This window comes from Mustela erminea, chromosome 6, assembly GCF_009829155.1.
Source record: "Mustela erminea isolate mMusErm1 chromosome 6, mMusErm1.Pri, whole genome shotgun sequence".
Taxonomy (NCBI): Eukaryota; Metazoa; Chordata; class Mammalia; order Carnivora; family Mustelidae; genus Mustela; species Mustela erminea.
In genome coordinates, this window is record NC_045619.1 from 119,084,742 (window position 1) to 119,102,374 (window position 17,633).

Consider the following 17,633-nt stretch of genomic DNA (forward strand, 5'->3'; position numbering starts at 1 on the left):
TTGACAGAGAGCATGAGCGAGCACAAGCAGGGGGAGCAGGAGAGGGAGAAGCATCCCCGCTGAGCAGGGAACCCGATGCGGGGCTTGATCCCAGGACCCTGAGATCATGACCCAATCTGAAGGCAGACGCTTAACCCACTGAGCCACCCAGGCACCATGATAAATAAAACCTTTAAAAAGAAACAAACAAAACTAAAATAAATCAGATACATTACCTCAAAAAGCAAGATTTGTCTCAAAACACAGGTTCCTTTCTTACCTCACAATGACATTTGTTCTTCTGGTTCTTTCTCCAAACCACATAGTGGATGGTTTAATGCTGATTGTGTGGAGTGGAATTTTATTTTTGGAAATAATTCCACAAGGTAATTTATTCCAATGAAAATACTCCTCTGCCTAAAAACAGAAAAGCAGTTCTACGCTTTCAACAAATATGTTTGTACGCAGGGTCTCAAAGACAAATGTTTATAATGAAATAAAAAAGTAGATCTAAGGAGACAATCAGATAATTCCAAATTTAGGACCACTCTGCAAAATGACTAGCCTGGTTGCTTCGAAAATATCAATGTCCTAAAAGAAGGGCAAAAGCCTGGAGACTTGGATCTACATCAAGAGACAAAAGAGGCCACAGTGATGGCAACACACACCTGTCCTTCACTCGGGACGCCCTGCTCGCCCTTCACATGCTGAAAAGGACACAACTACACAACGAGGGAGAATGAATACGGGCCACACATTCAATTTTTTTCAAAATAAAGTTGGAGGAAAAAGTAACAAAAGTGTTTTTTTTTTTTTTTAAAGGTTTTATTTATTTATTTGACAGAGAGAAATCACAAGTAGATGGAGAGGCAGGTAGAGAGAAAGAGAGAGAGAGGGAAGCAGGCTCCCTGCTGAGCAGAGAGCCCGATGCGGGACTCGATCCCAGGACCCTGAGATCATGACCTGAGCCGAAGGCAGCGGCTTTAACCCACTGAGCCACCCAGGCGCCCCACAAAAGTGTTTTTAAAGGCTGAAAAACAGGGTGCCTGGGTGGCTCAGTCTTTAGGCATCTGCCTTCAGCTCAGGTCATGATCCCACGGTCCTGGGATCAAGCTCTGCACTGGGCTCGCTGCTCAGCGGGAAGCCTGCTTTTCCCTCTCCCACTGCCCCTGCTTGTGTTTCCTCTCTTGCTGTCTGTCAAATGAATAATAAAATCTTTAATAAATAAATAAATAAATAAATAAACAAACAAACAAATAAATAAATAAATGGCTGAAAAACAATGGGACTATTTTCCTGAAGATGTCATGCTCGGATCCGGGTCCTGCAAAACCATTACCGCTCAGTCCCAATCCAAGGCCATCAGGGGGCCTTAGGTGCAGGTCCTGCGGAGGAGGGGGCGCCAGGGAGAGCGCTGGGGCTCTGGGGCTGAGGGCGGTATTCCTGAGGCTACGGGACTAAGAACAAAGCCGCCTGAAGGAGTGTTCTAAGGCAATTAGCCATGTAGGAAATGACAGAGGTGACAGTTCGAAACACAGCTACTTTGTAGGATGTAAGAAAACTCAGAATAAAGAGAAATCTGCCAATTAAAAGATTTACAGGGCTTGTGAGGACCAAAGACTACCAGTCCGACGAGACAAAACAGTTGCTATTCTGAATCTATGTGATTTTGATCCAACCGTGAATTCAGTGAGGATGTGTGTGCATGCGTGTGTGTGTGTGTGTGTGTGTGGAGACACCCACAAAAGGATGAAATAAATCCGTGACTCGGGTTATGATATGCAGCTTACCAATCATCAAGATAACGTCTTACCCTTGTAGTTCTCCTACAGTGGTCTCAAGTAGAATATTCCACGATATAGATAAGAATTTGTTGGTGGTTTGAGTTTTTTTTAATTATCCCTTTTTTAGGGCTGAGCAAGTATACTTGAGGGTTTTTGGCAATGGAGCAAATATTACTACCACAATGACTGACTCACTAAATAAAAGCAGTGTTAACTAAAATAAAAATCACTCAGCATTTGAATGTTCAGATATTTTAAAAATTTAGAGGAAAATCATGGCCATCACACCCCCACCTCTGAAGATCCTGATTTAGGATTAGTGATGCCAACTGACTATATAAATTGAGAGGAAAAAAAAATGTTAAGGGCAAATGCAAAATTTAATACCTGACCTTTAATAAGAGAAGGGCATCTAATAAGTGAAGGGAGTTCTATGGTGGCCTTGAATTACAAATGAATTACAAATGAGTTGGAAAACACTCATCTGAAACGGACCAGCAATACCTAAAAACATTTCAAAGTATGAAGCAAAGTTATATTTATATCTAAGTATTTATCTCAAATGGGTAGAAGAAAAATAGGTTATGAACATGCACAAAGGTCGTGAATCTCAAATATAAGTAACAATGGATTGTAATCGTTAAGTTATAAGCTCTAACATATTACTAATTTCATTATAAATACATTACTCATTATGTAATTCATTACAAATAAACATGCATCAAATGCACATGGATTTATTTCATTAAAAAACGAAGGGGAGCCGTGTCTGTTTACTGCCACGCCATCTACGGCAACGGAACACAGTGACATCTAGCTGTGTGGCCTGGGGTAACACCGGAGGCTCTCAGCCTCGGTTTTCACATCTGTAAACTGAAGGGTCTAGAATATGGGATTTCAGAGCTTCCTTCCGAACCTAAAATTCTGTTTCCCACGCATCACACCCACAATCAGAAAAGCAATTTGTTCCGCACCTTTGGATGGCGACAGGCATGGATCTGAGTGCTGCGGTCTGTTGTGAGATGATGAAGAATGTCCGGCATGTTTCTAAACATGTCTAGTTTGTTCACATGAATCTGAGCAAAATAAGACATACAAGCATATTACCTGAATTGTATTTCCTATTTAAAAACAAACAAACAAACAAACAAACCTGTTCAAGGGTGATGCTGCCGGGCAAATCATGCAGTTAGTGAACTTTCTTCTTTCTTAAAACTTGGTTTTTGGAGGGGCACCTAGGATAGAGCCCTATGTCAGGCTCCCCCTCAGTACCAAGTCTGCATGTGCTGCCCCCCAAATAAATAAAAGCTTTAAAACAAAACAAAAACCTAGTTAACTTGCTATTTCAGTGCACACGGTAATATGTCGGGATGTCAGGAGGCAAAGGACAGAAACCATATTCCAACCAGTCAGCATTAGTGCCGATAGGCGGTGGCACTAAAACATTCTGGAGACTCAGTTGGTGAACCTCGTTGAATCGTGCTAATACAACGGACCCCGAACAACACAGGGGTTGAGACACCGACCCCCACACAGTCAAAAATCCCCATAACCTTCTACTCCCCAAGAACTTAAACGCTAATAGCCCCCTCACCAATACTATAAACAGTCAATTGACACACATTCTGTTATGTATCACATACTGTATTCTTACAATGAAGCAAACTAAAAAAATGCTACTCAGAAAATCATAAGAGAAAATACACTTAGAGTACGCACTTTTTTTTTACTGAAGTACAGTTGACCCACGAAGTTCATTAGTTTCAGGTGTACAACATAGTGTAACTCTCTAGGCTATGCTGTGCTGTAACTCTCTAGGTTATGCTGTGCTCACAAGTGTGGCCACTATCTGTCACCACACAGTACTATATATGATACAATACTGTAGTGATTAAAGAAAATCCACATATAAATGGACCCATGTGTGGGACGCCTGGGTGTCTCAGTTGGTTAAGCGGCTGCCTTCGGCTCAGGTCATGATCCCAGTGTCTTGGGATCTAATCCCACATCAGGCTCCTTGCTCGGTAGGGAGCCTGCTTCTTCCTCTGCCTCCGCCTGCCACTCTGCCTGTGCTCACTCGCTCGCTCTCCCTCTCTCTCTGACAAATAAATAAAATCTTTTAAAAAATAAATAAATAAATGGACCCATGTGGTTCAAACCCATGTTGTTCAAGGGTCAACTCTACTGTCCTTCAATCTGCCAAGAGTCATTCAATTCATATTTATTGTGCACCTGCTACAGGTCAAGTTTTATTTTAAATACTGGGTATACTGCAGTGAATAACCAAGAATCACGACTTGTGGAGACACACCCCCAACATGCCACATGAGTTAAGGGCAGTTTTAGGGGGAACACAGCTGGGGGAGGAAGCAGAGATCCAGACCCCCCCCTTACAACACACCCCTTTATGGGATTAAAAGGGGGAGGACAGATGTGGAAATTGGCGGGGGCAAGCTTAGCCACTTTTAAAATTTTAAGGCTGATACATTTTAAATTGTTTAACCAGAGTATCCGTTTAAAAAGACTCTTCTTCAAAGTAAGTAACATGTACCTAAATTGATACTGGGACTGTGAAATAGCACAAATAAGAAGTATTCGCTCTCATTTTGAAATCTGATTAACAGATTAGAATAATGTCAAATCGCTGTGGTAATTAATACCAAGACAAGAATAAAAAGAATCCAATGTAACTACTTCTTTATCCTGTGCCTTATTCCATTCATTCTGTTTACTAATGACTAGTAAGGAGTAACAACAAATTTGCTTTTCTGGACTCTCTAAGAAAATAAAAAGGGGTAAATTTTAAGGTGTCCAGAGATACAGAAAGTTTTACCCTCAACAAAAATAAAGAAGCCTGGAAAAGTTGCCAGAGATCATCTCTGAGGTCCCTTAGTCAAAAACCTCCCTGTTGTCCCTTTTTAAATTCCTGACCTGAAAGTGTTTCTATTCCCCGAAAAGGGCTTCAAGGGCCTGAGAGAGGGCTCATGCCAGGGGAACTCTGAGGTCACAGGGTCACCCCCCAAGGCTGCTCTCCCACAACCCCAGCCCTCCTCAGCCCAAGGTTCCTTCCTGCAAGGCCTTCCCAGATTTCACACACACACGAGTATTTACAACGGGAATTTGGGACTGATAAGCAGCTGCTACCTTTGTACTTCACCAAGAGGACAGGAGGGAAAAAGCAGATAATAGAGATCAGTCTATGTGTGTGCATGTGTGCGTGGGTACGTGTGTGTATAACCTATTTTCACTGTGATTTTAATTTACATTTTAGGGGCGCCTGGGTGGCTCAGTGGGTTAAAGCCTCTGCCTTCAGCTCAGGTCATGATCCCACAGTCCTGGGATCGAGCCCCACATTGGGCTCTCTGCTCAGCAGGGAGCGTGCTTCCTCCTCTCTCTGACTGCCTCTCTGCTTACTTGTAATCTCTGTCTGTCAAATAAATAAATAAAATCTTTAAAAAAATAAAAATTAAAAAAAATAAAAGGCCATTTTAACACCAAAAAAAACAGGAATGACAATCTCAGAATGAAAGCAAATCCTTCTCAAAATGGAGAATTCACAACTTTATACCAATGTATTTTGACAGAGGGACCCAAGGAAGGAAAAAATTAAGGAAAGGAGACAGAGAGAGTCAAGACTTACAAAGGGAGGGGGGAAGAATTTTTAAAATTTCATATGCAGAAAAGCTAGATCTTTTTCATTTTACTGAATGACACTGACTTGGCACAAGTTTGCTGGATGGGGGATCAATGTTAAAAGGTACAAAACACGGGCGCCTGGGTGGCTCAGTGGGTTAAAGCCTCTGCCTTTGGCTCAAGTCATGATCCCAGGGTCCTGGGATTGAGCCCCGCATCGGGCTCTCTGCTCAGCAGGGAGCCTGCTTCCTCCTCTCTCTCTGCCTGCCTCTCTGCCTGCTTGTGATCTCTCTCTGTCAAATAATTTTTTTAAACCTTTAAAAAAAAAAAAAAAGTGCAAAACAGAGTGGAACTTAAATGTCTAATTCGCCCTAACACTCTGTTTTATTCAGGGTCATTGCCAGAACTCCGTCTGCTCTCAGGGGACAAGAGCAGGAGCCCCAGGCTTGGCCGCTCCGTCCGAGAGCCCAGCACTGAGCCCTGAGGAAGGGACAGGTGAAATAAAACTCCCTCCCAGCCTGCCCTGAAGCTTCCGAGCTCGACAGCGGTTTCCACACACCGGGACCAGGACCCGCAGTAAGAAATAGATTTCCCAGCGCAACCCAGTGCACACACGCACACACGTACGTAAATGCACGTGTCTCATTCCCTATGTGAGTGGTCACAAAACGATAATTACTCGGAATGCAAGCAATACACTCAGATCACTACATCTATTTTATGACCCACAGTCATAAAAAATATTTGGAAAAAAAAAAAATATTTCCCCTACGGGACATTTTGCCACAGCAGTTCCCAGCCACAGGGCCGCATTCGGCTCCTCCCTTGAGGACATGAACAAACAGAGATGACTTCTCACTCCACAGGGGCTGCCAACCCCCGTCCCGCATGCCCTTTTTTTGTTTGTTTTTTAAAGATTTTATTTATTTATTTGACCCAAGAGAAAAAGAGTGCAAAAGCAAGGAGTGAGGCAGAAGGAGAGGGAGAAGCAGGCTCCCTGCTGAGCAGAGTCCGATGTGGGGCTCGATCCCAGGACCCTGAGCGGAAGGCAGACGCTTAACCGACTGAGCCACCCAAGCCCCCCACCCACACCCTTTCATGGGCTGCTTCCCTCTGCTACTGCGGTTGGTTCTGGGGGGCAGGGATGGGGAGGAAAGGAGAGGATGGAAGGAGCAACAGACAAGAAAGAGCCAACACAGTACCTGGACTCCAAATTCTTCACTTAGGTTGGTGAACAGGTACTCATACCCATAAGCTGCTTTGCAGTTCAGCCACACGACATGGTACGGACTCCGAGTGATCCAGCCTCGAACCAGCTCTACTATTCCACTCAGACACTCCTCCTGGGCAGGAATTTTTAAAGGCATTTAATACTTTAAGAACATCACTCACCCTTTGCACTCCCAACACTCATGTTATTAATGCCAATTAATTATGGGACGATTATGATCTGACATGTTATTCTAGAAACTTCCTACTAGAAATAGACAGCCACACCCTGGTTACCATGCCCACATCTCTGGGGAGACTTACTCGACTAGGAATCTGATAAAATTTTGGATCACAGAAAGTAGTATCCAAGTATACACTCTGGATGTCTTTCACTCTAGGAAAAAAAAAAAAAAAAAACACAACAATAACAATTGGTGTTAACCATCTAATGTTAAATAAAATATACGTAAAGTTTAAATTCGTAGTAATCTTAGAGGGTGTTCCATTGAATTTGGAATTTTTTTGTTAAATCAACTTTTTGGGGAAATGATTTCCACACAATAAATTACACAGATTTTGTAAAGATGGTTCAGTGAATTTTGACAAATTCACGTAACTACGGCCCCCAGTCAACATATAGAATGTCACCATCACCCCATTCCAAGAAGAAAATTTTGCTTTACTGTCACGCATATAACAAACTTCGACTTCTACCTGAAACAAAGGCTTATATTTGGGAGGAAAGGAGCAGTAAAACTTTTTAGATGATTCAGTCCCCCACTCAAGAATTACATGAAGTCTGGGGCACCTGGGGGTCTCAGTCAGTTAAATACCTGACTTCTGATTTCCGCTCAGGTCATAATCTCAGGGTCATGAGATGGAGCCCCGCGGGGGGCTCCGTGCTGGGCGTGGAGTCTGTTTGGAATGCTCTCCTTCTCTCCCTCTGCCCTTTCCCCATTTCCCTGCTCATGCACACTCTCTCTCTTAAAAAAAAAAAAAAAAAAAAGAAAGGAAGGAAGAGAGAGAGAAAGAAAGAAAGAAAGAAAAGAAAAGAAAAAGGAATGACATAAAGTCCAGTACCTGCCCCCAGAGTGCAGAAGCTCCATTCTAGCAGCTTCTCCCTTTGCCAATCTGAAGTCTCCCGTGTACAAGACTGTTCCGTTATTGCCCTGAAATAAAAACCTGAGAAGGAAATAGATCTTGGTGACTTCTAAGTCTCATACAACATCCTCATAAAGCAAAAACACACTAAACCCATAGTAAACGTTTCCTGCCAAACATAGTCACCTACAATACGGTATTAGCAGGATTTTAATAGCTCTACAGCATACCAGGCACTCAGCCGCCACCTTTTCTCAGGGGGCGGGAGGGGGGGTTAGAAAACATTATGGACTGTACTACCGCATTTGCAACAGACATCCCCTGAAATGTGTTAGCACTCTCCACTAATCATGGAGAGAAAAATCCATGGGACAGGAAAATGCAAAGTCAACAGAGAAATGGCCATTGAAGACTTCCATTATAAGAAAGCCACATTTCCAACTTGATTTTCACCTCAATTGCCCAAGTTCAATTTGGAAACAAAGATTAAAGAAATACCCATCTACACATTCAAGAAATAATCTCCCCACACATATTATTTTCTAGACCCTAAACATTTATTTCTACAAATGCAACATATATCTATGTGTAAGAAAATGGCAAAATAGATGAGCCCCCTTACATAACTGATCCTGGACAATGACCAGCTGGTAAGAGAGTCACAACAACCTCTTCCTTCTAAAAAGAAAATAAAGAAAAAAAAAATAATAGAAGTTATCGTGAGGACCCAGCTCTCCTTAATCAAACAGATTCAGGTACTTCTCAAGAATGTGGTATGCCTTTCCTCATTTCCTCACACACCAAATCCTGGAGACGCGTGAAATCCTTGCCCACAGAATGACGGTTAAACGCAGCGACAGTGTAACCCAGCAATTCGACTCTGAGCTACACACAAGAGAAATGAAAACGGACAATCACACGAAAACCTGGGCACGCATGTCCACAGCGGCACCGCTCATACTAGCCAGCAAGTACAAGCAGCCTAAATGTCGCTCAATTGATGAGCACATGAACAGGACGTGATCTGCCCATACAGCAGAATGTTATTTGGGCCACGGCAAGAGATGAAATCCTCACATCATACTACGACATGGATAAACCTTGACACCATTATGCAAAGTGAAAGAAGTGAGTCATAAAAGACCACGTCCAGTACGATTCCACTGATAGGCGATGTCCAGAACAGGCCAATCCTGCAGACTAGAGTAGTGGTTGCCATGGGCTGGGGGAGGGAGAAATAGGGAATGACTGCTGATGGGTACACGGTTTCTCTGTGGGTGATGAATATATTCGAAAAAGAACTGTGGTGGTGAATACACAACTCTGTGAATATATGAAAGGCCACTGAATTGTACATTTTAAATGGACAGAACTGTACGGTATATGAATGATATCTCAGTAAAGTTATTATTAAACTAAAAAAAAAAAGGAAAAAAAAAAAGCCTGCTGTCGTCTGCCCCAAGTCACCATTCTACAAGTACTTGTCCCAGTATTAGGACACACCGGCTCGCTACGTGAGAATGGCAATTCCTCCCAGAAGTCTAAGGTCATTCATTCCGATGGCCCCATTAGAGCAAGGTCCCCTGGTTAGTTCTGGAGACACAACACACAAAGCTGTGGTGCATGAGAATAAACCCAGGACCAGAGTGGGACCGCCAGACTCCAGTCAACAGGAGGAGCTCAAGTCTTTTGCCAACATAAGTGGCAAGACAGCGAGGCAATCAGGGGAGTCGAGCGCTCGCTAACTGAGGTCAGCACAGCATCCGGGAACCTTCAGGCTGTCCTTTTCCCCTCCTTTTTAACCTGCCCCAACCAGTCCTGAAGCCCTCCCTTGCTGAACAATTTGGGGAGGACTACCTCACAGGCTGATCTTCTCCAGAGAGGAGAGGCAAAGTCAGCCCCTGCTTGATCCTGGAGAGATGACGGACACCCTTCAGAGTTCAATATGTCGGCAGGGCAGGTTATAACCCGGCCAGGGAACTAATCCTACCTAGATTTCCCAGACAGTAGGAAAATACTTCTGGCCCTAGGAAGAATTTGAGGTAAAAAATAAATAAATAAAAGGTCCATAATCTTGCTTATTATTAACATTCACAACGCAAAAGTACCTGCTTCTAAATTTAAGGACAAAAAATATACTGGATCCACGTGGACACTGTTTCTTCCATAAGAAATGATTCAGAAAATAAGAAAATCACAAATACATGTATTTGCTACAAAAGCACTAAGCACCATATTATATCCTGAATATCGTAATAAATGTAATTAAAGTGACAATGACATCATGCAGTAATATTAACAATGGGAGTTCTCATCATTAACAGGTAATATACTAAAAAAGAGCAATTCACACAGAAGCCAAAGTCTACCTTGTAGACTACCGTGTAGAAAAGAAATACAACACAAATATATACATATATATTTTCCCCCTACAAAGTCATCCAATTACTATAACTTTCATTTATGATAAGAGCAGCACTCAAAATCACAGAGAAAAACAATCAGATTATTAAATAGTAATTTTTTAAAATTATATTTAGTATTTACTTACCTCACCTGATGCTTCATCAACTAAAGGTATCTGGGTAGGAGTTTCTATTTCAATGGATACCTATTAAAATAAGAGATCATATGTACTATCTTACTCAGTATTTTTCAGTTTTTCAGGGATTTACATGGTTCTGCCATCTCCAACACACACACAGAAAAAGACTTAGAAGTTACTAGGACTCTCTGAGTCGTAATTTCAGACTCCGCAATACTAAATGTTTTAACAGCTTGAAGACAGGATAGAGCTAATATAGTGCCTTTCCTGGGGCTGATGTGGCAACGTGGGTTAAATGCCTCCTAAACTTACATATCCTTTGACACGGCAATTCTGTTTCCATGAATTCAATTCTCCCGTCACTCCCCATCCCTATCCTCCCACTGCCTGCTCCCTCTGAACTTGAGCCTCGGTCACACGCATGGCCACAGGCTCTGCATGCTTAGGCTTCTCGCTGCAGAACGCAGCCTGGATCTGTCCACAAGGTGCTGGCCTTGTTCAGATTCAGGCTGCCTCAAGGGGCTCCCAGGCGGCCTGGCCCATTTTACTATGACAGCAACTTACATGACAGGCATTCAGTAGGTAGTTGATGAATCAGTGCACACAATTCATCTTTTCAGTCCACAGATATCCTAAAACTTAGGGTAACTGAGATTCAGGTGTTAAAAATATCCTTGCATTCTGGGGGCGCCTGGGCGGTTTAGTTGATTAAGCGTCTGCCTTTGGCTCAGGTCATGATCTCTGGGTCCTAGGATTGAGCTCTGTGTCCAGCTCTCTGCTCAGTGGGGAGTTTGCTTCTCTCTGCACCCCCACAGTGCCCAACTCGTACTCTCTCTCTCAAATAAATAAATAAAATCTTAAAAATATATGTATCCTTGTATTCCGGAATAAAAACACCGGACTGTGTTCACAACGCACTTTTTTGCTACCCTGAGATTCAGTTAGCTTAACCAGGCTGCTCACATGGTCATACATGAAATGGCTTCTCTCCTCCTTGCACTATCATGATCAATTCTGCCAACAAGGTTGAGCAGCTTCTCTCTTTACTATATCCCACAAAAACTCATCCAATATGGGGATTATTTGTCCTTTGAACATGTGGCAAAATGCACCTATAAAACCATCTGGACCTGGGGCTTATTGAAGAAGAGATCTTTGTAAATTGTTTTAATTTCTTCAGTGTTTACTTATTCAAGTTTTCCAGTTTTCTTGCCTCAATTTGGTATTTTCCTACTTAGCCAGGTATCCACTTTGCCTAAATTATCAAATATACTATCATTAATTTTCAAAAAATGCATTGCTACTATTAATACTTACTTTCCTTTTATCATTCTGTATTTTTATATGCATCTTTTTTTTTTTTTGACAGAGAGAGAGATCACAAGTAGAGAGGCAGAAAGAGAGAGAGAGAGAAGGAAGCAGGCTCCCTGCAGAGCAGAAAGCCCAATGCAGGACTTGATCCCAAGACCCTGAGATCATGACCTCAGCCAAAGGCAGAGGCTTAACCCACTGAGCCACCCAGGCGCCCTATATGCATCTTTTTTTTTTTTTAAAGATTTTATTTATTCATTTGAGAGGGAGACTGACAGAAAGAGAGAGAGAGACAGAGCATGAGCAGGGGGAGGGGCAGAGAGAGAAGCCGAACCCTCCACTTAGCAGGGAGCCCGATGCAGGACTCTATCCCGGGACTCCAGGATCATGACCTGAGCTGAAGGCAGCTGCTCAACCAACTGAGCCACCCATCTCACCCATGCGCCCCTGCATCTTTTTTTAATCTTGGCAGAAATCTATTTTTGTTCCTCTAAAGATGAGCTTTTACTTTGTTAATCTTGCCTTTTATTTTCTGTGGTAGTTATTGGTCTCTGTATTGATAACTTGTCCTTTTGCCTTAATTATTTCCTTCTTTCCCATATAGTTAGATTTCCTTTGTTGCTCCTTTCCCTTCGTACTGAGTTGAACTCATTCCATGTAATTCTGGTCTTTGTTTTCTAAGAAATGTACTCAATGCTGTCAATTTCCCTTCAAGCGCTAATTTAGTTGTGTTACACGTATTTTGACATGTCGTATTCTCACTGTCCATCAACTCTAAGTATTACATGCTTTTCTTTACAATTTCCTCTTTAACCTAAAGGTTGCTTAGTATTTCAGTTCCCATGTGTGGGATGATTTTAGCTCTCCTTTTATTTATGACTTCAGCAAAACCGCATTGTACTCAGAGAACAGACCAGTAGGATTTCCTACTTTTGTGACACAGCACATGGTCAATTGTTGTAAATGTTTCCTATATACCAAAGATCTTGCTTTCCCTTTGGGTGCCTCAGATTGCTATTAGTTCACATTTATTAATCAAGCCCTTCAAATCTATCTTATGTCCTGCTTCTTTTCTCTTTCAGTTTTTGTTTTTGTTTTGTTTTTTTTTAATTTATTTGAGAGAGACAGAGAGAGCACAAGCAGGGGGAATGACAGAAGCAGATTCCCCACTGAGCAGGGAGCCTGATGTGGGGATCGATCCCAGAACCCCAGGATCATGACCTGAGCTGAAGGCAGACTCTTAACTGACTGCGCCACCCAGGTGCCCCCCTCTTTCAGTTTCTGCGAGTGGTGTGTGAAGCGCTCGAGCTACAAGCAATGAGTGTCCTAGCTGCTCTTAGACTGAGAGGTGGCCTCATACTCCATTGACTTCGCTGCACTGCAACTGTCCCAGAGGTCCCCTCCACACATACCTCCAGGTTGGCACTGGCCACAGGAAACCGCTGTGCGAGATCGGGCAAGCCAAAGTGAACTGGCAGGCAGAAGGTCTACCAGCTCAGGTACGAGCACCTGCTGGCTCAGCTGGCAGACAGGACAGGACTGCAGTGACCCCACCTTCAGCTTCTCGAAGGCCTGGGCCAGGAGTGTGGAACTCAGTAGCACCACAGGGCTGCAGCACTAGCCAGGGTGGGGAGTGTGCGAGACAGGGGTTCCAGGCTTCCCTGTGGGTTCCAGCCCATCTCTGCCCTTCTCCACTTCTCTCTCCACTCGGCTTCCTGCCGCTGACCTGCAGGTCCACGGCAAACTCAGGCCTAATACCAGGCTGAGGTTACAGCCTTGGTGTTGGGCCACTCTGTGGAGTGGGGATGGACCCCACCCCAATTACAGTCAGCAGTCGAGCCGGAACGCGCCACACGTGCACCAACAGGGTGTGAAAACACTGTTTTTCCCACCCTGAGGGAGGTTCTGCAGAGAGTAGAGCAGTGCCCCAGCTGGGAGGAAGTGGCTCTTCCCCCCACCCCAGAGACAGGAGCAGTGAGTGGCCCTGGTTATTATTGTGGTTTGGGGGTGTGCCTGGGCTCCCATGGTTCGAACTTCACATCAGTGCCAAGGGAGGGGGTGGGCTTTTTTTTTTTTTTTTTTAAGTTTTTTTTTATTTATTTGACAGAGAAAGAGGAGATGGGAGTGGCAGGCGGAGGGAGAGGGAGAAGCAGTCTCCCTCCTGACAGGGAGCCTGATGAAGGAGTTGATCCCAAACCCTGGGACCATGGGACCATGACCTGAGCCAAAGGCAGAAGCTTAACTGACTGAACCACCCAGGGGCCCCAAGGCTTTTTTTTTTTTTTTTTTTTTTTAAATCAGCCTGCCCAAATGTGGGGCAGAAGTGGAAAGAGGATGTGAGAGCTGAAAGCCGGCAGCAGGCAAACATCAAACAGACCCTGTCACTTGTTTGGCCTTCTCTGCCAGCTCCCACAATAACTTAAGGTTTAAACCATAGTGTGCACCCTAACTGTATTTCCCCAGCGCTTCTCTTTCTCTGGTCAAGCACTGGGGGATCAGTGAGGACTTTATCCAGTTTGTCAATTGCATGTTTGTCAATTGCATGTTAAGTTCAAATCTTCTTGATCCATTGCTCCTTCTGACAATAAATAACATCCTCTTGGGAACAAGATCTCTTTTTACCTTCGATTCTATTTTGTATGGCAAAAAAAACTGCCACTCTGGATTTTTTAGCTTCTAATTATTTAGTACACCTTTTCCTTTTTTTGTTTTTTTAACTCCATTTCAACTTGCATTTATCTTTTTGTTTTATCTAAACCTCTTGTAGACTAAGACTGTTGGAACTTTCCTTTTTCTTCCCTTAACATAAACTGAGAAAATCATTAGTTAGAAAATTAACTAGTAATTATTGTTATAATAGGACTTTTCCTGGCATCTTTACATTTTCCATATACCATTCCCTTGTTTCTCCCTTCACTATATGCTTTGCATTGGACACATCCATTTCATTCTGTCAGATTCAAAGTTGTCCACTCTATTTATTCCAGTTGTTACCCTTTATCGTAACCCATAAGATGTGTTCATTTTTCCTAAACTATGTCATGACCTAAGTAATAGGATTTATCAGTTAAACATTTCACACTCTGCAGTATTAAAATGCAACTTAGCAGCTTTACACAGTGGCAGTATCGTAGCCAATGAGGTTTATCCGAGATGCAATTATTGTTAATTAAAATGCAATTTAGCAAGAGTTAATGAAATTAAACCAACAAAACTAAGACCTGAAATCAAGCCACTGATGGACAAGAAATACAAATCTGCAACAACTAAATGTTGGCCTCTTCTAAACTGAGGAATTACAAAGACTAAACATCAATACTGTAATTAATGTGGATAAATACAGTGTAGGATTAACTGGGCTTTGAAAAATCCCAATGCTTTGTTTAATCGACCTCGAAAAATATTTCCCCTTGAGGTAAAGAAATAGTGTCATAAAAAAATAAAACTTACGATTCGTTTCTCCCAAAATCTGTACTTCGGGTTAGTTAACAACAACTCTTTAGTAACAGGTGAACAGTATAAGCAAACCTTCAAGCTGAAAGAAGAAATTTAGAAAAGCTGGGTCAGTGCAGCTTTATAGTGAGCCATCGGGGTGACCAGAAAAGTACATTTCACCACATATCAGTTATCTCAAATCATTCAGACACTGAGCTGGCTCAAAAAGTGTCAGAACAGTTCCCCACATGCCACCACCTGTAACTATCTAGGTCCCATCAAGACCGAAGTGGGAGAGGGGGCGCCTGGCCGGCTCAGTCGGTACAAGTGTGCGACTCTCGATCTTGGGGCTGTAAGTTAGAACCCCACATATGAAGCAGAGATTACTTAAAAATAAATTTATTTTTAAAGATGTATTTATTTATTATATTTTGAGAGAAAAAAATTTATTTTGAGAGAAAGAGAAAAGGGAAGAGTGAATGAGAGGGAGAGAATCTTGAGCCGATTCCCCACTAAGCGTGGAGTCCACAAGGGGGCTTGATCCCACAACAGTGGGATCATGACCCTGGGATCATGACATGAGCTGAAATCAAGAGCCAGCCGCTTAACAGACTGCACCACCCAGGAGCCCCACCTTAAAATTTAAATTAAAAAAAAAAAAAGTGTACAGAGGAACAACAGGGAAGAAGCAAAAGAAGAGAATATACTGTGCCCTCTGACTTCCTCAAAAGGGGGTCCCCCATCACTCTGAGTTTAAAGATATATGTTTGTACCTGATCAGGAATGTCTGGAACGATTCCACCACATGAAGCTACGTCTCAAGAAGGGAAAGGGGTGGGGATGCTTTCAAATTTTTAAATTCAAAAACAAAGCTTAGAGTTAAGAACACAGTCTGTGATGGACCGTATTTTCCAAAGATGGCCACACTAATATATTCCCAACCACACATGCTATGTTTACAGATGGATAAGGAAATCCCTCTGCTGACAGAGGGGTCTATTTTAACCACCACCACCCCCCACTTCAGCCTGTCTTTGTGACTGCCTCAACCAACAGAACGTGACAGAGGGAGGTCTCGGGACTGTGGAGGCTATGTCTCCTGGGCAACATGGCTCCCTGCTAGCTCTCCCTTGGGACATACACTTTTAAGCCCCGAGTCTCCATTTAAGAAGTTCGGCTACCTTGAAATCACTATGCTGAAAAGTTTTCTAGGGACAGAGTTGCCCAAATGCCCCAGCTGCCTGATTCCTCTCAGCCTCAGTGTCAAACACTGAATGATGGGCCCCCAGATAATGGCAGTCCCCCTAAGACACCCAGCCAGGGAGAAACCAGCAACCCCGACTGTGCTCTGTCAGCATTCCCAACCCACAGAAACTGAGAAAGAGAACATATGATTAGTGGGTTAAAGTCACTAAGTTTGGGGGTAATTTGTTACGCAGCAATAGATAACTAATACACGGGCTCAAAAATCAGACAGACCTGGTTGAAATCCTGGTCCTGCCACTTACTGGCTGCGTGACCTTGGGCAACTAATTTAACCTCTCTGGTTCCTCAGTTTCCTCATCTGTAAAATAGAAATAATAATGGTATCTATTCAAAAGTTATCAAGAGGATCTAATGAGGATGTTGGCTCCTAGAAGACAGAGATTTTCATCTGTGTTGTTACTAGTATAGCCTCAATGTCCAGTACAGTGCCTGACTTGTCACAGGCTCTCAAAGAAACTGGCAAACTAAACAACACATAGGGCCTGACATTTATATAAGTACTCAGTGAATACAGGCTACCGCTCATCACGAACACAGACTCGTAATAGCACTTTGCAGAGAAGACTGGCATCCACTGGGTCAGAAGTTAAAGAGTCAACAGGGCCCTTTCCAATACACAGCTTGGGGATTTGGAATTAACATTTAGGCAAAGCGGGCTGTAGGAAAAAAACACAGTACTTCGGCTTGAAGATCCAAAAACATTATGACTGTCTTCGCAACAGAACTACACACACAGGGAGAAATGAAAATGAACACACTATTGCTACCCCAAACAGCATGATAAATCGTACAGTTAGAATGTCGAGTGAAAGAAAACAACTAGAAGGGTCTATTCAGTATGACTCTACAAAGTTCCCAACCAGCCAAGGTTAAACCATGATGACAAAAAGTCAGAATACCGATGCCTCTGAGACGAGGACTGACCGGGAGGAGGGTGGGGCTCTGTTCTGGGACACGGGCCCTATTCTGTTTCTCGATCTGGGTGGAAGGTTCATAGATGCGCTCACCTGCAAAAGCTCATCTGACTGTGTCCCCTTGCGATGTACGTACTTCCCTGTGTAGCAGTCACAGCTCAATTAAAACGTTTACTTAAAAAAACACACAAATAAGGAGGAAAATAAATTACCTGCACTCCAGCCTTCTTTTCAAGGTAGGGGCTCTTAATCCTTTCATGTGATCTAAAAACAAAAGAATCAAAAACTATAAGCACATTTTTTTTTTTTTGAGAGGATTCCTTAAGCCAAGCAAACAGTTGTCTGTTCTTTTCGAGCTTTCTTTTAAGAGAAAATATATGAGAGGTTCGCCTTTTTTTTTTTTTTTTTTAAGATTTCTTTTATTTGAGAGAGCGAGCGCGCACACACATGCGT

At 42.9% G+C, this 17,633-nt stretch overlaps 1 protein-coding gene across 1 annotated transcript in view; it reads right to left on the bottom strand.

Annotated features, from left to right (window-relative positions):
- DCLRE1C (DNA cross-link repair 1C) overlaps positions 1-17,633 on the bottom strand; it is a 39,698-nt gene that overhangs the window by 16,468 nt on the left and 5,597 nt on the right. Inside the window, 9 exon segments of the mRNA XM_032349470.1 lie at positions 260-396; positions 2,738-2,839; positions 6,599-6,739; positions 6,930-7,002; positions 7,689-7,790; positions 8,332-8,387; positions 10,261-10,320; positions 15,016-15,100; positions 17,393-17,444. Coding sequence (XP_032205361.1) covers positions 260-396; positions 2,738-2,839; positions 6,599-6,739; positions 6,930-7,002; positions 7,689-7,790; positions 8,332-8,387; positions 10,261-10,320; positions 15,016-15,100; positions 17,393-17,444 — 808 coding nt within the window.